This window comes from Periplaneta americana, chromosome 2 (genome assembly GCF_040183065.1).
Source record: "Periplaneta americana isolate PAMFEO1 chromosome 2, P.americana_PAMFEO1_priV1, whole genome shotgun sequence".
Lineage (NCBI taxonomy): Eukaryota > Metazoa > Arthropoda > Insecta > Blattodea > Blattidae > Periplaneta > Periplaneta americana.
The window spans coordinates 79,594,093-79,614,767 of record NC_091118.1 but is presented as its reverse complement, the minus strand read 5'-3'; the positions used below and the strand labels follow the sequence as shown (position 1 = coordinate 79,614,767).

The 20,675-nt window shown below is 33.5% G+C and overlaps 1 protein-coding gene across 2 annotated transcripts in view; it reads right to left on the bottom strand.

Annotated features, from left to right (window-relative positions):
* Positions 1–20,675, bottom strand: part of LOC138694368 (serine/threonine-protein kinase VRK1-like) — an 87,732-nt gene that overhangs the window by 8,924 nt on the left and 58,133 nt on the right. For both annotated transcript variants that reach the window (XM_069818033.1, XM_069818032.1), the window contains exons 6-7: positions 13,741–13,913; positions 10,976–11,088 (exon numbers count right to left, since the gene is read on the bottom strand). In XM_069818033.1, coding sequence (XP_069674134.1) covers positions 10,976–11,088; positions 13,741–13,913 — 286 coding nt within the window. The remainder of the gene's footprint in view (positions 1–10,975; positions 11,089–13,740; positions 13,914–20,675) is intronic.

Here is a 20,675-nt window from a genome sequence, read left to right as displayed (position 1 = left end):
TATGTAAGGAATTTATTTAAATTATATTACAAAGAGAGGGATGTCCGCTAAAAAATGCCTATATACTCAATGGTATTTTCCAAACACCTAATGCACTGTAATAATAATCCTCAGCGTTTTGAGAATCAGAGGTGATATGACTCTCTAGAACTTTCAACTGCAGACATTTATTGCAATTCCTTCAGACAGAGGATAATGGCATATTACCACCCAAGGGTCTCTCTTACATCGTGTGAAAACAATGTGATCTAACAGTCGAACACTTGTATAATCTTTCTACAACTATAGGAACATATTTTAGAAAATGGATCACAGATTACTCCCGAGAATCATATTTTAAACTTGTTAAACTGACCATAGAAATACAAAAAGAGCTACTAACGTAGCTCAATCGACTAAGGTCTGCCCATCCGGAGTTGCGCTCGGGTGAGGATTCGACTCCCGCTTGGACTGATTACCTGGTTGGGTTTTTCCAATATCCCCAACCGTAAGGCGAATGTCAGGTAATCTATGGTGAATCCTTGGCCTCGTCTCGCCAAATACCATCTCATTATCATCAATACCATCTATGCTAAATAATCTAATAGGTGATACAGCGTCGTTAAATAACCAATTGAAAGAAAGTACTAAATAAGGAACAGATGTTAGCACAAAGTTTAAAGTTACCAGTACAACACGACAACATTTAATGGAGTAAATAATAATAATAATAATAATAATAATAATAATAATAATAATAATAATAATGAATCAGTAGGCAAGATGTTCTGTACACTAGGCCTGAGTTCTATTATATGACTAATTCATGCATGTGACGTTTATTTCATACTTCAGCTGTGATAATAAGCTAATGCATGGTACCTCTAATTATATTTCAAACTAAAACATTAGGTATGTGTTTTATATTACAGGTGTATATTATGTGACATGGAAGCGGATAAATAATAATTGTTCATTTCTTGTCCACATCAAAGCAAACATGTACAATATAGGCCTAATGTAATGTCTTACACAGGAAGTGTTTTGTTAATAATAGTTAATACTAATAATTTTCTTTTCAGCTGAACTATTACTACCATATGCATTTGTATTTATGACGCTCTATATGTTGTCAAATAACTATACAACATCTTTGGTTACAATATCAAATTGTTAGTTTTCTTTTGTTTCATGTCAAACTAATGGTAACTAAGCTTGATTATGTCCATAACGTGGTCGCTTTAAATGTTAATAGGATTTCTTTTTTCATTTATCCATTCAGAGTGATTTATAAGCGCCATCAAACATATATATTAAACATTCAACACTGCATAGTACAGCTTCTGCTAGCCCGTGCTTCTCCCAAAGCATGGCGGCGGATGCAAGCTTATTTGTCCCTACTCTAAACTCCTGTGCAGCTTCACCTGCAAGGGCTCGTTGAATGCAGATGTCCGGTAGTATTTATAATCTTTGCTCATACAAGTATATGGCTTTTTTTCTATGTTAAATCGATAGTACAATCTAGGAGGCAGTGACTTTACAATTTACATTTAATCTTTTTCTGACCAGCAGGCCAGTTCCACCAGCGACAAGTAATGTAATATCTACTTCCATGTGTGCATTGTGTGTGTTCTGCATAAAATATAATCCAAAATCATCACAAGCAAAACATTATTATCTCACTTAAGTTACCCATTTTTATATTATACAAGTCAGTTGAAAGGTAAATATGTATCATTATGAAATAATATTTAAAACTATTTAAAGTGCTTCATTGCAACAACTACTCCCTCTACAGCACCACAGTTGTACCACAGTATAAAGAAGATACAGTAGAGACAACTCTTGTCGGCACCTTTGATGTTGCTGGTACTAAAATCAAGCTCAGGGAGGTCTAGTTCTCAATGAATCCAACCATGTTGCTAGTATCGGCAGAGCTAACAGCTGATTTTAGTGATCAGCTGTTCAGACATGCTAAACTTTCAGAATGAAACTTTGTATTAACTGTTGTAATTACACCTTTGTTCTGTAGTGATATTTATGTCTTATTATGTAGGTCTAATGAAAATTCACTTTTTCTTTTCAAAATATATATAAAATTGCAGCGTTCATGATTGAAGTAAAACATAATATTAGCGAAGTGCTTACCGTTTTATTCTGTTTCTTCATATCCATTGCATTTTATCTTGGATCACAATTTGTTGTAAAATACATACATCAGGGGAACATTTAATAAATAAACAAAAATTCGAGACAACCTATTATAATTAAAAATGTGTTCAGTATATATCCGATGTAGGCTACTAATTGTAGGCCTAACTATCAGGTGTAAAAAGAGGGCCTAATAATTATCTTTTGCAACTTTTATCACATAACTACGTAATTCATTATGGAGTGCTGCAGTTGGAAGACAATGCTTAACTGGCAACAGTTAAATCCCGGTAACTTCTTTCACTTTTCCTTTGCTATAATAGGCTACGTTTGAATTACAATATTCTTACCTTCTTCCATTTTCGTAAAAGATATATTGTAGTAACACATTTGAATTAACAAATTCTTATCTTCTTCCATTCTCGTAAAGGACTTTTTGTAGTCAGTAATACAAATTCTTAACTCCATAGCTAGACACAAGAGCCTACACCAAACCCTAATTACGTCTCATACGTTTGTAAGAATCGAACTCGGAAAATAATTCCCTTACAAAGTTGGCTTATTACTATGGGCAAAAATCATTAGGCTATGTAAGTAAATTTTGACATTTTTTAACTCTTTCATATGCATACCAATTACTTATCTCTATACAAGCCTCGGATCCAGGAAATAATGCACTCACGGAGCTCAAACTACGGCATGTTACTACACGGGCGAGAGTCATTGCTCATATCAATTTTTGTCTCTTTTCAATTACTCTTTCATAGCTAGATCCAAGAGCTAGCTATATACCAACGTAATCGGGTAATTATTATGTAGCCGAGGTTATGTTTTCTTTCACTTACAGTAGCCTCTTTAGAGACATTATATTGAACCGATATAGTTAGAAATTTTAATGTGTATGTTAATTCCAATTTGGAAACCACAATCAATATCAATATACAAAATACTACTGTCAATAATAGGAATAATCATGTAGGCCTAAGTATAACGTTACAGGTATGAAATTATATCCATCACTAATAATGTTATTAGCTAGTCAACAAAATTTTATTACATCCATTGTTGACGTAACTTCATCGAAATGAATGTCATGATCTATGTAGCTAATGGTTCAATATTATGTTACCAACATAAGCATCTACCAGTGACTTCAAAATTAGCGTCAATTAGTGAATATTTTCATGATGTTTACATACGGAAGTAATTATTATTATGATTATGTTGCCATTCCTTTGCCTCATGTCTTTCAAATTGTTAAAATATGAGTAATAAATATTTTCAGTTAATATTAAATTATGTCGTAGATGGAGAACCATCTGGTGGAGGTTTCAGATAATATACCCGGTTTCGTGACATGCACACTCAGAATTTGTTCCCACGAAATGGCTTAGGTGTCTTTACTGTATGTTCTCTATACTGTGGTTGTACACACAAAACAAATCCATTGTTGAAGAAATTAAAGAACAAGCTGCAAAAAATTTCCTTAAAATCAAATCTCTACCAAACGTAACATGGATAAAACAAAAACCAACAAAACATAACCTAAAACACAAACAGATATAATAAAATGGAACACAGACTATCTCAACAAACTAAACATAACAACAGAAGTAGAAAAAGCTGCACCACTAGACTACCACTCGTACAACATTAACCTCGATTTAATGGAAACAGTAAAGAAAGATCAACATACAAAAGAAGAACTAAAACAGATAACATTATCTACTATTACAGATACTCATCATCAGAATGACCGCACATCTACACAGATGGCTCATTAATAAATAGAGGGACAAATGCTGGAGCTGGAGTACACTCATCTCTTTTTTTACACTATATAGCTGTAGGTGAAAACAAATCAAATTTCGATGCAGAAATTAATGCAATACTTTTTGCCCTAGAGCAATTACAATGTAAACCAAAAATGTTTCACAATGCTGTCTTACTAGTCGACTCAAAAACTACAATACAAGCTATAGCATCAAATTGCCTTTTACAAATAAAATTAATGAAATCCGAAAACTATTAAAAATAAAAGAAAACTTACAGAATAAAATACACTTCCAATGGATACCATCACACGTTGGCATAAGTGGGAATGAAATTGCTGATGAATTAGCAAAAAACACAAAACTGCATAGACAAAACAAAGTTTTGAGTACACACACATTAGGCATTAAAATTAAAACCAAATCAGAAGCAGAAATACTCCATAAAATTGATCAACAATCACAAGGGAAAAAATGAGCAGATATCAACAAACTTTGGAAAACATATAGTTTAAAACCAAGAAAAGAAGCTGTTGCTGCCTTCAGATTGAACACCGGTCATGACTGCCTTCAATACATCTCTGCAAAACTGGAATCCTTAATACTGAAGAATGCCCCTTATGCAATGTACCAGGTTCATTTATTCACATGCACTGCACTGAACAAGGAAGCACAACAAAATAAAATCTTTTCTCAACTTTATTGGGAAGTAAGAAGCAAAATGGGTTAAATGATCCCAAATTGCGGCCATTAGAGAAAAACAACTATTTAAAGTACCTGGAGCACCTGGCTAATCGTGAAACTCTTAGAACATTTGTAGACCTTCCATCAAAATATTGGGAAGCAAGAAGGATGATGACTTCATTGTTAAATCCAGGGCAAAAAAAAAAAAAAAAAAAAAAAAAAAAAAAAAAAATACACACACACTATTTAAAGTACAAAAATACAACGCACATTAAGCCTGATGTTTATAGATTGTACTGTAGGCCTTCTAATTTCTTGTGTAATTTTTTCAGATCTGTATTGAAATGCCAAAAAGGAAATGTCATTTTACAGATAAACTTCGGAAAAGATTTCAGTCTTTTTGCCTTGGTCGAACAACATGGAAAGCAGAATATATGTCCTGCAATCCTGGTACATATGTTTCAATGGCTAACCATGGTGCTAGAGATTTAGAAATTCACATCAACTCAGAGAAGCATTCCAGATGTATGAGGGGAGCACATTTGTCAGAAAAAATGTGCAGATTATTTTACCAAACAGAATGCAGGAATTGTGATGATTTGGTGGTGTGTAGTGCAGAGGGTGCTCTTGCCTTCCTTGTTGTCAGACATCATAATAGTTACAATTCTATGAATTGTACATCTGGGTTTTTTAAATATGTATTTCCTGATTCGAAAATAGCTGCTAAAGTGTGAACTGCAAAAACAAAGTCTGAAGTGATAGTTAATTCTGTACTGGCTCCTCAGTCTTTGGAAACAGCAATGGAGTCATTACAAAATATCCCATTCATAAGTATATCTACTGATGCAAGTAATCATGGTGTTATTAAGTTGCTTCCTATTATGATTCATTATTTTGATTATGAAAATGGTGGCCTGCATGTAAAAGTTTTAGAGCTTGAAAGCAAACCCAATGAAACAGCTGAGACAGTAGCAAGTTATGTGAGTGAAGTGTTACACAAATTTGATCTTCACAATAAGTGTGTAGCTTTTGGAAGAGGCAACTGCAATACAATGTTTGGAGGTGCTATCAGAAGAGACGGAAGTAATGTTTATTCAAATTTGAAGAGACTGATTAAGCTGTCATTAATTGGGGTAGAGTGTCCAGCCCATATTCTTAACAATTGCATTCAGCATGGGACAGATTTGTTGGACATTATTTGCAGTAATTGATTTTGAAAATAACTTACAACCATTTCTCAATCTACACTGTTCGTGTCGAATCTTTGAAGGAATTTTGTGACTTCGTTGATGTGGAATACCAACAGCTACTTTATCATAGTAAAACTCGGCTCTTTGTTCCAGCAGTTCAGAGACTTATCCAAATGTTCCCTGCCTTATGATCATTCTTTCCATCAAACAACAAACTCCTGTTGCTCTGAAGAAGTTTTTCGAAGATCCTTTAAGTGAAGAGTATTTGTATCATGTACAGTCTCTTGTCAGTATGTTTCATTTCTACTTGAGTGAAATAGAAAAGGAAGACAATTTCTTGATTGATGTGATAAGGATTCTCTTATCAGTGCATGCAACTTCAGAAGAGAGAAAAAATAAAATCTTCATCCCATTAAAAGTGAAAGACATGATCAAGCAATTGAAAAATAATGGCCATGAAATTAAATATTTTTATAACAATGTTAAAACACTTTATGAAGGATGCTTGATTTGAGTGGCTGAGTTTTGAAAACATATTGTGGTAAAGTGTGGAAGTCTCCATAGGTTTTTGGCTGATAAAGGTGTGCACATAAATGATGCAAAATGTTTTGATCAGTATTGTAATTTGGAGAAATTTGCGGTCGCCTACAAAAATCAAGTCCATCACAGAAAAAATGGTTGGACTATACTGAGAACTGTAGAAGTGAGGAACAGTATTCAGAAATAGTGAAAATAGCACAGTTTTTCTTTGCTATTCCAGCACACAATCCTTCTGCTGAAAAACTTTTTTCTTTAATTAAAGCTCAGTGGACCAATGAGAGGAATAGACTAAGTTTTGATTCAATGAGATCAATTGCACTAGTGCAATATATTTAATTTCAAGCATTTCACATGCTCCCAATTTTACTCATATCTGCTTAAAAAGAAAGACATTCTGGAAAAAAAAAATCAGGTCATCTGTAAAATATGCACGGCATACAGAAGTATAAATGTAATTGTCAGGATTTATAATTGTAATTGTATTTTTAGGGGGGAGAGGGTTCATTTATATTTATAAGTTAATGTCATGTAACAAATTTTGAGCATGTTGTATACACAATAATGAAGTGCACAATTTCTTGTGATCAGTTACTGAATATTGACATAAATACATAAAATGGGTACTGATATCTTTAAAATGTTACATAATGACTTATTCAATGTCGAGAGAGGTATTCTCATTTCATCATTTCAAAACATGGCAACCCTAGATATACTGGTATATACGATTCAATCAATCAATCTTCTTAATGTATCCAGCTGTTTGCTGACAACATAAAGTCCACTATAGTCCACTGTAGTCTATTCAGTTGTTGTTTTTCACGAGAAATGAGGGGTATTTTGATCGGTGTTCATTATAGATGCCTGTTGCTAATAGACAGAGTTGGGGTGCAGTCAATATAAACAGCAGGGCTGTGTCTTCTGCAACTGGTACTGATGATTTTAATTTATTTCTTTTGTGGTTTACGGATGGACAGTATATAGGAATGTGTTCCAGATCATCATGATTATTACACCACAGACAAGTAGGATTATCAGAAATGTGAAATCGGTGTAGGTACAATTGAGTGACAATGTGACCTGTTCTGGCTCTTGTTAAAAATGTTTGAACATGTCTGGGCAATAGTCTAGTCCCAGCCAAGCACCAAACAAGAACAGTTCGACAACAGCTAAAATTACACGCATGGCTGTACTAGATTCACGGACTCAACAGAAACATCCTGTACCACATACGTCTAATTACCGACACATAGTAACTGTATCAATGATTTTCACAGTAGTCAGCACGAACAACATAATTTAAAAAAAAAGTGATAAGCCTACAAAGACTCCAATAACACATAGTACCAAAACTATAGATAAATCAGTGAACAAAAAAGTGTATTAAGACAGTGATTTCAACTAAGATCAGCAGAAACAGCCCAATTCAACGACACAACAGGCTAACACGGCCAACCATATATGTGTTCAAAGTGTTTTATAGTGTTTATAGTGTTTTACAGTGTATACTTCACTTGTTTTATATTCATATGTTATATTATTGTTCTCACATAATTTTACACTGTCCTATACAGGCCTTCATAGTGAATTTTAACAGAATCTTAACAAGTAACCATAGACACTGAATTAGGTTAATTCATAGCAACTTTAGCTAAACTAGGAAATCATGATAGGTTCTATGCATTTGAATAACCCACACACAATATGAGGCTAGGTTTTCATCACGTATGTTGTCATAACATCCTAACATCTGAAGATGATACAATAAGAGTATCGAAAACGTTAATGTAAACTAATAACATTAAGATAAGCAAAGGTGGAAAATAAAATTGCTATTGTTAAATAATTAAGCTTATCGGTATCACCAAAAATGAAACTAATGACTGGGCAAGTTTCTGTACATTTCCAGGTCATCTGGTTTCTTTTGTACAGACTGAAAATTTTTCCTTTGTCAGAAGAGAGCCAATTGTTGATCCATAGGTTTGTAAAATGAGACTTTACCGAAGCAAAAGCACTGGATAGAGATATCACTTGAAGAGGTCTTGGCTGCAAATATGCTGCCTGTTTTGCAATATATCGACTTTCTCATTTCCAGGTATACCACAATGACTAGGTATCCATTGAAATGTTATTTCCTTTTGGAGTTCTTTTAGTTTACGTAGTTGTTTCTGAATTGGAATAATTCTATGTGCATATAGGTTTGGTACATATTTAATTATATTAAATATAGCCCCCTTGGAGTCGGTAAATATGCAAATAGATTTTTCAGAAATTTGAGTAACAGACTGAAGAGCAGCATCAATAGCTAGCAATTCAGTGTCAAGACTGGAGGAGGATGAACATGGTATGAAACAACTTTCTTGATATTTTGGAATATAATACCCTGCTCCTGATGTCCCATTATTAGGATTTAGAGATCCATCGGTATAAATTTGAAGGTGATCCTTATATGTGATGCAGAGTAGTTCCATGGCATCTAACTTAAGAATATATGGAGGATCATTTTTAGAATTATTTCCTGGAATTTGTATGCAATGTTCTGGAATCATCCATTTCCATGGAGGAATTTCGTTCACAACTGGAGTTTTAGCAATGAGTGTGTCTGTGATATAGATTGATATTTCTTCTTTTTTTATTTTATAGAAATTACACAGGATATCATTGACAGTTTGAAGAACATCTGAGATCTGGATGAGGCTTCTAATTTTAAATGTATATATGATTCAACAATATCGTGAATTTTTTTTAGTCAATAAAGAAGTGTTTTTAATTCAACAATATTTTTACTTTTTACAGGTATTATTCACGTTAAGGTTCCAGCATCCCACACTAATATTTAGCTCCTTTCTTTTCCCTCTCCTTCCTACACTATGTATCACATAACTTGGCCCTGCTTGCTCGCACACTCCCCTGTTATATGGAAGCTGATCACTGAAAACTGATGCGACCAATCATTACCATTTTAATTTATTTTTCACATAATGACTGCATCTTATATTTTCACTCGGGAAAAAGCAAATTAAAATGCGATGATTATGCAATGAAATATGGCATATACAAACAAAAACAAACCTACAAATTAAACCAAACCCTTTAACTCTATTAAATATAGAATATGATCTAAATTTAACAGAAGAAATACTAAAATCAGAAGTAAACACTGAAATACTAAAACAATTGTCTTTAGAGACAATTAAAATTAGGTACCTTCCACAAAACTGGCTTCATTTATACACCGATGGATCCTTGATCTCCAGAGAACAAGGTGCCAGTGCAGGTGTTACGTGCTGTTTCTTCTCACTTTATAGATCTCTTGGGTATGGAACAACAAGTTTTGATGGAGAAATCATTGCAATAAGTGAAAGTCTCAGGAATCTTCTATGCCACATCAATAAATTTAAAAATGCAGTTATATTGTCAGACTCCAAGGCAGCTATTCTATCAATCGTCTCTAAACACACACCTTCATCTCAAACAGCAGAAATAACTAAAATGCTCTCTCAATTAATATCACTCAATAAAAGAATTGTATTCCAATGGATACCATCCCATTGTGGAATCCTGGGAAACGAGAATGCGGATGCTTTAGCAAAGAAGGGCAGCACTGCTACTTACAGACCTGTTATTAAATCTATGTATTACTCTGTAGAAAGATTTATTAAATCTACATACTCAGACTTCAACAAACAAAATTTGATAACACAATCCCAAGGGAAAAAATGGAACTCTCTGCATCAAAATCCACAGTTAATTCCCGATTTACCACGAAAATCGTCTGTAGCTGCATTTAGATTGGCAACAGGCCATGATTGTTTGGCCAAACACCTGCATAGAATTTGAATATATCAGTCCCCTAACTGCCCACTGTGCAACTCAAACCAAGAAATGGATTTGGAACACCTCAAAATCTGTGCTTCAGTGGCTGGCCATGATAATATCTTTGAAAAATATTGGAGTGTAAGAGGTCAAATGACTTTATTGTCAAACACCTGGCATTAGAAAACAACAAACAAAAACAATATGTTTACATAGTTAAGTTTTTTTTTCCTTTGATTTTTTAGCAGCCATCCATATAACCGAATTATGTATTTATTCGTTTATAAAACTGTACAAATAGTGATTTACAATTAACAAAGAGGAATTAAACATTTTTGTAGATATATCCTGGAGATTTTATGTATCCATATGAAATCTATGGAAAAAATTTAAACAAAATTTTGAAATGGTTTCGAGTCACACAAAATAATTATAGTTCAACAATCAATATATGATGGAACTGTTGGTTGGTGCGTGACTGCAACTTGACAAACACATTTCAAATTTCTCAATGAAAGACATTAGAAAGATGTTCAATGATAGTATGTTAAGTGAAGGAATGTGGCTGTCTTGATCCCCGATTAAATTCATATAATTTATATTTTACGATGGAAATTTAAGGTTGAGTGCATGTGAATAATTCTCACTTTTTGGACAAATTGAGATAATGTTCTTATTGAAACTTTCAACATTACTAGGCAAGAACTTCGTCATTATACTGGGTATTTTTCTGCACTGCTCGAGCTAGAGGTTTGAATCCTAGTTGTCAATGCTTCGTGATTCTACTGTAAGTTTGAAAAGAGTACAGGTTTAGTTCCAATGATTTTTACTATAATTCCTTACCTATTGAAATTGTGAGCTACACAAGGTTGACGCAAAGTATTGCGAATTATTTTCTTAGGTTTCAGTTCTTCTATATTTTCAGGTTCCTCTGTTGCTCTTCGTTTATCTGCCCTCTGTAGAAAATAATAGAATAAGAATACATAACACACATACAGAGATATCAAATGACAAACTCGTACACAATAAACCACCCATATTAGTGTTTTACAGTGACTAGAACTCAGATTGCTAATAATGTCAAATCAGTTGAACTTCTACCACAGCTTGTGCACTGTTGCTGATAATGTCTTTTACTATGGATAAAGTTCAAATTATAGAAAATCGGGATTCACTAACTAAATTATCACCTGTTACCTTTAGTATGTGGGATTATTTTTGCTCATATCACGGAGTATGTTTTGTAAATAACGTTATGCTATGAGAAACTGAACATTTTTACTTCTTAAGACTTCATCTAAAATAGGTAACTAAAATACCTCTATGATGTAGCATATAAATGTTTTAAAACACTTGGGAAATAATATCACTATTGTTTCATCAGGCTCATTTAATTCCTTGCTTCTTGTTATGAGTGCCCAGTTATTATTAACAAAGTACCGTACATAAAATCCAGAGGAAATTGTGGAATAATGAATCTCATGGAATATGTAATAACTAATAAGTATCACTCGACAATTTTCACAGTATTTTTCAATTTTAGATATCACAGAGCACTACTGAAGGATAGCTGGCAATGCTTCTGTGATGAAAATAGAAACTGTAGGCAGATGATACAATGTTTGGTCTAAGAATTTTATTTACAACATTAATTTATACAATGTCATAAGATTTATTAAATCCCACACATTTAGTGTGACAAAGGGCTCCCAATGGTACTTTTTTTCCAAATGAAAATGTGCACTAAATTCTTTTACCATAAAAATCCATTGCCCTCAGTTTCAACTTGCAATACTTGGGTTCACACACATGCATAAAAGTCACTAATAATATTAAAATGTATTCATGTGAAAGTACAGTGCAAAATTGCTGTGAACTAAAATCGGACTGCATTGATGTAATTATTTTTGAAACACTAATAATATTAATATTGTGGCGGCAGGCCAGAACATTCGCGAGCGTCTGGGTAGGAAGGAGGCGCGCAGGAAGGAGGGTCCGGCAGAGTGGAGGCGCAGGACATCAGGGAAGTTGCGCGCACATCTGGAAGTTTCGCAAAGTCACCCAAAGACCGATTGTTGTAGAAGCTACGAGATGTAGTACATTCGAGAAAGTACGATTTAGTAAATAAAAAGGGGCATGCAAGTAAGTGGCGAGTTCAGTCTGTGAGTAGCGAGAACAGTCAGTTCAGTTTTAGTTGATTCAGTCCAGTCAGTTTGTGAATCAACAGCGAGCGAGCAAGGAAGTCAGCCTTCGAGACCAGGGTTCGATTTGAGTGGGTCCGCAACTGTGACAGCGTCCAGGCGAGTGCGGCATATCCGGAACTCTTGGGTTCGAAGTGCAGTGAACTGGATCTGAAAGTCTTCGGTTCAAAGTGCAAGGAAACTATAACTGGAAGGCTTGGGGTTCGATATACCGTGAACTTGAATGAGTGAGCTAGAAGAACTAGCCAAGGCAAACGAACTGTGAACTGACAGTTTTGTTTTGTAAATAGTGCTTTGTGAACATTAGTTGAAATTAGGAGTACATTGTTGTTCTTCTCAATAATAAACGTGAATAATCACTGTCGTTCTTTGGAGTGCAATAACAACTACTGTGTTGCAGTGTTTAGTGGAATACCCATTGTTGACGGGTGTGTGGTTGCAGTAATAAATAAAAGTAACATTATTGTTGAATTAAAAGTTACAATATTAAATCTGTGGAAGGGAACTTTGTTACAACTGTCCTCTCTTGTCAAGTGGTTATCATACTTTCTGTCAAAGCCTTGGTTTGTATCTACAAGGTTGTTTCCGATCTCTGATAACGAATCTGAATGATAGCATGTGCGTCACGAGTCACACGGCAGCTGAACTCTGGCGAGAGGTGACAGACCAGTAGTGAGTGATCTCATAAAGTGCACGGCGACTCACAGCAGAAATTACCAAGAAAATCGAGCCTTTTTGGGAGGGGTACATAACAACCCTTTCTGATGCCAAGTACAGTGAGGTGAAAATAAAAGAAGCCTGCAATAAACGAGGTTTCGTTATTTCCAAGAAAGACATCTGTCTACTTAATAAGATTGGTAAAGCTCGAATGGAATTAATTTTACCATCTCATGGGGTGTGGCGACTTGTGACAGGGGATGGATTTACTTGCTTTTTCCATCTGGAATTAATCCCATCCGAACTTTGCCAGTCTTATTAGGTACACACAAATGCATTTCTTGGAAATAACGAAACCACGTTTTTTGCAGGCTCTTATGATTTTCATGTAACTGTACTCCCAAAAAGGCTCGATTTTCTTGGACATTGTACTATGATACACAGTGCACTCTGGTTACTGAATCACTCACTACTGGTCTGTCACCTCTCGCCACAATTCAGCTGTCGGTGTGATTCCTGACGCACATGACGTCATTCAAATTCGTTATCAGAGATTGGAAACAATCCTGGAGTAGAGGGTGATTTTACAATAGGAGACAGTGAATTCTACCATGTAGGTCGCTTACTGCAGAAATGGAATTCTTCACACTTGCAGACTAGCAGAATTCAAGTCTTAGGTTTTTGAAAACATTCTATTACATAAATACATAGTTTAAAAAAACTGTCTTTATAATTACGAAAATTGCTAACCTTCTTGCTTTTTATAACTCTTGGATGAGGACTATGTCCAAACAGAAGTTTTCCATCGTCAACATAGCCAGATTCTTCAACACCTTGCCTCAAAAGACTTCTACAGTATGCATAATCTGGTTTTGTCTCAAAACCAAGACTTGCCACATATCTGAGGTACTGGTTCAACACAGCTGAAATAAGCAAAGGACAACTTCAATGATGACGAAAACAAAGTTTCCACTTCATAATACAACATCAGCATTAATATTTTAATAGTACTAATCATTTTTACAAATTTTAAAGGCATTTACCACACAGATGTGCAAAGGAAAGGCCTGCTGTTTTAATCTTAAAAGTCACAACTGTCTTGCTTGACATACTCTGTATGTTCTTGGATTCCATATTCTTTAATACATTTTGTTTAATGTTTTTGTTCCTTTATGAAGTTACAATTATTTTAATTACTTTGTTTTTGTATAAGAAGATAATCTGGCATATTTTAACTAACTGTATACACTTCAGAACAATTTTGATCAAACGCCATATAAACTGGTACAAAAAGTTTCACCCTAACTTCACAAAGACAGAGGACAGATCAGAACATTTCTTAACTAGGAACTCATCTGCCAATGTTAAACTGGTGTGTCGTAAGATGTTAAAAAAATTCGACCATTTATACATGGTGACAAAACTTCGAAGAGTGTTTCCATGCTTAACTTGCTGTATTTAATTGCACTTACAGTAAATGGTTAGTGTTTTGTTATCTGTCAAACTGCAAAGAATAGTTCTCTAACTTCCTGCCATTAACTTAACTGCTATCTATCAAAAGGACCCATGGACTTTTTCAGAGCTCAGGGACATGTATTTTGTGTATGATGTGGCTGAAGGAAGTGCATATGAATAGTAGCTGTATAAAATATGCTTTCCTATCAGATCATGAAAGTGTTCTTATTCTGTTCTCTGCACTCATCTGATATGAGACAAACAATTTTCACACTCTCTGAAATATTTAGATTGAATAAAGAGTGATATACTGAACTTACTTTATTTGCTTACATTTTGAATTCCCAACTGGTATTGTTTGATTGTATTTATATAGTTGTGAATAATAAGCACTCTAGTTAGGGACACAAAGCAATAACGGGTTCTTTTGCCAATCAAAAGATATTGTAATAAGATCATCATGCTTTTCTTTGAGAAGTAAAAGGCTTATAAAAATGTTGTATTCCACCAGAATCTTTGGAATGTTTAATCTTCTCATCTACGAAAATGCAAGTAAAACATTCATCCATTCTAAGATTTGCAAATCCATTATGGAACCATGTCGAAAAAATATGAAGAAATAGATAACTGAGGATCATACAACCTCCACATTTCTGTGATGTTTAGGTTGAACCTTGGCTATACATACCCGTATGATAGTTAGTTTTGCTTTTGCAATAATGATTTTCCTTTTAAAATAATGATTTTCTATTGCTTTAAACTGATTAATAAATTTTCTACCTACTTTGTTTTTTTAATACATTTTCACTTGCTTTCTACAGGCATGCCTCCAGAACTAAAACTTCGTGAAGTAACATCATTTACATGTTTCATTTTTTTTTTGGAAAACTTAAAATATTTAGAAATGCTTTCTGGCAAACTGGCACTCGCTCTTTTATAGATAAAATCATACATCTCACTGTCTTGCTTGTTTCCCCTTTCTTTCATTGTATACAAGACTATATTTTGATGTAGGAAGTCCTCCTCCTCCTTACTAGGCATGGGATGGAGGTTAACTTGGAAGCAGACACATAAACATACAATCCTTTCCTTTGTTCTCCCATGTCTTCCTCTTCAATTCCTTGCCTTCCCTTTGTTCTCTGTCTTCCCATTATTCTTCTTTTCCTTGCATTCTCCTAGTTTCATTTCTCACACCACCCACATGTAGTTCTACATAAGGATACGATATTATCATTTGGTTGTTTTGTGAAAAGAATGTCACATTCCAAGTTGGAAGTTGCACTAACTCCTTGAACATCATGTTCATGAAGCTTGGATTACTCAAGGGATGCGAGGTTTGTCAAAGTGACTGATTTTCCTTTGGCAACTCACATCATCTTCCTTTTCCTCTGCACAAAACTGATGATCATGTTGAAATGAGAACACAGGAGGTTCACATATTAGTACAACTTTCGTTTTCTCAAGTTTTTAAAAGTGGGGCAACAATACGGTTTTGAATCCGTTGTTGAAGCATAATGCATCAAACCAGTCACATTTGGTTCTATCATATCTAATATTTGGTGGCCTATCTTCACACCATGTATTATAAATGCCGTGCCTTGTACACTATACAAAATGTAAGTAGTGTAGCTGCTACTGACGCACAGGTTATCCAGAGAACTCCTTTTAAAACAAATCTCTGAGCAATAACTTTTTTTCCTTAAATAGGGTTTTTTCTTAAAAGGGGGTTTACATAAAATGAGAGGAAAGCATCTAGAAAGCAACTAGTGCTAACATGTGTGTCATATACCAAGCATTACAATTATTTAATTAGACCTACAATTATTATTTAGAATAAATTTCATTATAATATATTTTAGCTCCTCAAATAATGGGACATAAATGTTTTTCCACTTGGTTGAACCCGAACCACACTAAAAATCAGCACTGAAAATGTCTTCTTTCTTCTTCATTATTTCTGCATAATGAAGTAGTTGGCAAACCATACTTTTTTGCCATATCTGATAGTGTTATTTGAGAATTAAGCTTTCACATCACGTATTATTTTAACTTTCTGTATGATAGTTAATTTTTTTCATAAACAGCATAAACTAACAAAAAAAAAAAAACTTGGAAACAGGATTTACACAACTCACGAGAACAAAGCAAGCAAAGCAACCACTTCATGAAAACAACGCAAAGTAAGACCATAAAGAACAATAAGAATAATACCACTGCACAGTGCCGCATTACTATCAATTGAGATGCAGTACCGAATATGCCAATACTATTGAGTATTGAAAAGTCGAGTCAATATTTTAGGCTTCATTACACAAAACTCACTTGAAAAGTGCTCCTAAAAAACAGGATTTTCCCTAAAGTGGGTTTCCTTAAAAATAGGAATTAAGTACATTATTCTTATGGTAATTTGACTGGAACTTAACAGATTATTCCTCAAAAACAGGAATTCCTTAAAAATGGGAATGCTGAAATAGGTTTTACTGCACTATCCATAAAACATTGTTCTTTTGAAAACTGTGCAGCATCTGCATCTTCTCTGTTTCTCACATGCTTAATGTTTCCACTTATACTTAGACTCACATTTTCTTTATACGCCTTCCGAAACACAGTTGTTGAATTTTCACCCAGAAAGTTAGCTTTGAATTTAGTAATTTGCTGCTCTTGTTTACCTAAAACTCTTTTTTGCTACAATACCTAAATATAATTTGTCAAATAACACAACATTATCCACTACTGCAGAACTCTGAAGTCAGTTTAGTTTATTTCATCAAAACATACAAAGCCTTAGAAACAAGTCACCAGAGTTATTAACATTCTTAAATAGAACAAATAAACCCATATATAATATGCGTCACTGAACATCATATGAAACAACAGGAATTATCGGCACTTTCACTGGAAGGATACAAACTAGGAGATAGCTATTGTAGACAGAATCTACAGAAAGGAGGTGTGTGCATATTTGTTAGAAACAATATAAATTTAAAAAATATCAGCCTTTCAGAATTTAGCAGAGAAAAAGATTTAGAGCTGTGTGCGGTAGAATTAGAATTAAAATCTGGTAATCTTATAGTTATAGGTTTATACAGGTCGCCCTCTGGAGATTTCAAACATTTTCTTCATCTACTAGAAAATACATTACAACACATACATGAAAAAAAAAAAAAAAAAACACGAATACATGTTTTGCGGAGACTTAAATATTGACTATCTCACTGAGAACACTAAAAAAGAAGAATTTAACACATTATTAGCAACTTTCAATTTAATACATACAGTCAATTTTCTAACTAGAATACAAAAAGGATCGATTTCTGCAATTGATAATATGATTATAAGGAAAGATAGATTAGATAATTACTGGACAGTTCCCATTATAAATGGTCTTTCAGACCATGATGCTCAACTAATAAGAATAAACGATAGCATTCCTGCTTCAAAAGGTTAAGTGTCATAAATGAAGAATCTTTAAAGGACTTCGAAGCTAAACTAAAAAATGAAACATGTGAATCAGTATATGATAATGGTGATATGAATAGTAAATTCAATGTGTTTCATAATACATTCTTAAATATCTTTGAATCCAGTTTTCCTGTAAAGTACAAAAATTCTCAAACATCTAAAAACAATTGGATTACACGAGGCATAAAAATCTCTTGTAAAACTAAGAGGTCTCTCTATATTCAAAGTAGAAATAGTTATGACCCCAAATTAATAGCTCACTTTAAAAAGTACTCTAAAATATTACACAAAGTAATCTTAAAAGCCAAAGAACTTTACTATAACGGAATTATTCTAAACTCGAATAATAAAATCAAAACTACTTGGAACATAATAAAAAAACAAAGTGGAAAGTGTAGAAGTAAAGAACAAGGTTACACTCTTGTAACAGATAATAGAAAAATGTCAGATACAACAGAAGTTGCGAACATATTCAACATTCATTTTCTCTCAATAGCTGATAACCTAAACATCCCACAGAATAATAATAATAATGCCATCGATTGTTTGAAAATATCTATTCCTGTAACTTTCCCAAATATTCACATTTTTCCAACAAATTCACGAGAAATAATTACAATTCTAAAGCAGTTAAAGTCTAAAAATTCCTCGGGATATGATGAAATTACTAGTAAAATATTAAAAGCCAGTTCACAAATAATAGCCAAGCCCTTGTCTTATTTATGTAACTTTTCAATGTTTAATGGTGTATTTCCAAAGCGACTGAAATATTCAGTTGTTATTCCCTTATTCAAGAAAGGGGACAGAACCTCGCCCGAAAACTACAGGCCCATATCCCTTCTACCAGTCTTCTCAAAGGTCTTCGAAAAAGTTATATATTATAAGAGAGTATATCATCATCTTGTTAGATACAACATTCTCATTCCAGAACAATTTGGATTCAGAAAGAATAAATCAACTGAGCAAACAACATTTAATTTAACTGATAAAATTCTGGAAGCTATTAATAAAAAATTACAAGTAGGAGGGATATTCTGTGATCTCTCCAAAGCTTTTGATTGTATTAACCATAAAATTCTACTACAAAAATTAGAATACTATGGTATTAAAGGCATAGCATATCAGTGGTTTGAGTCATATCTCTTAAACAGAAAACAAAAAGTTGAAATCAACGCATTTAATAACTCCTTTAAATCTACTTCAACATGGGGAAATGTTCATACAGGGGTCCCACAAGGATCTATATTAGGGCCTCTTCTTTTTCTAATTTTTATAAATGACCTTGGCCCCATAATAAAAAAAATAGGTTATCCTATACTATTTGCTGATGACACAAGTATCATAATTACAGGCAAGAACTTTGCCACATTCAAATATAAAACAGAAATAATTCTCCTTAAAATTTATGACTGGTTTACAACCAATAAACTAGCATTAAACATTAATAAAACTAACATAATTCAATTTAAAGCCACTTCAAATTTAATCTCTGAAACATTGGACACAACTATCAACAATATACCTCTACTAGAAACAACAACAACCCAATTTCTTGGTTTGCATATTAATAATACAATAAATTGGAAAAATCATATCAAAGAAATAACCCCCAAACTTAGCTCAGCATGCTTCACAATTAGGTCGTTACAACAATTTCTAAACAGAAGTATCTTAAAGACAATAAATTTTGCCTATGTCCTACGGAATAATATTTTGGGGAAATTCTGCAGATAGTAAAAATATATTCTTATTACAAAAAAGAGCCATTAGAATAGTTGGAGCAAAGGCTAGAGAATCATGTAGATTATTTTTTAAAAAAATTAGAGATTCTAACCTTAACAAATCAATACATATACTCTACAACAAATTTCCTCTTATGTAATAAAGAAAATTTTCCAACTAACTCAGCCATACATAATATAAATGCCCGCAGAAGGAATGATTTTCATACGCAATCATCAAATTTATCATGGTTTCAAAGGGGAGTACATTACATGGCAAAACAAATATTCAATAGTCTTCCTGAAGACATTAAGAATCATAGCCAAAACCCTGCATTATTTAAGATAAAACTAAAAAATTACTTAATATCTCACACTTTCTATTCTGTAGATGAATTCTTGACATTTCACAGTACTGTGTAAATATTATAATACTATTAAATGGTAAACATATTACATTGTATAAAATATTGTTATTAAGGTATTAATTCTGCACATATTTCATATTTGCATTTTATATGTATTGCATTTTATTGTTAAACGTAAGAATTGGACATGTTCTTTATTCTATGCTATAAAGCAAATGTAAGAATATTATGGAACGAATAAATCTATCTATCTAAGGGATTCCACAGAAAACAGTTTCAGAACTGCTGCAGAACACAGTTTGAGAATCACGGATTTAGGGAATAAATTCTTCAAATTCCATTAATAAAATCCATGCAACTTCACATCACAGCAATAATGTACATGGAAAATCAGTAACTCCTGTTAAGTTGCCACTAAGAAATTTTAATGTCTTTTCTTGAAATAAACATACTAAAGCTATACATGTTCTGCACCATAGTATCGTGGTCTAAGGCATCATGCCTAGGATTAGTTACAAAATGCATGTAGGTTTGAATTCTCATGGGGAAAGAATTTTCTCATGAAATTTGGGTCAGTGTATGGGACCATCCAGCATTGTGATGAATTTGGGGAGTTGTGGTAGATCAAAAATCCTGTTTCAAAAAAAGCTGGAGAGGGTTCATTGTGCTGATCCCACAA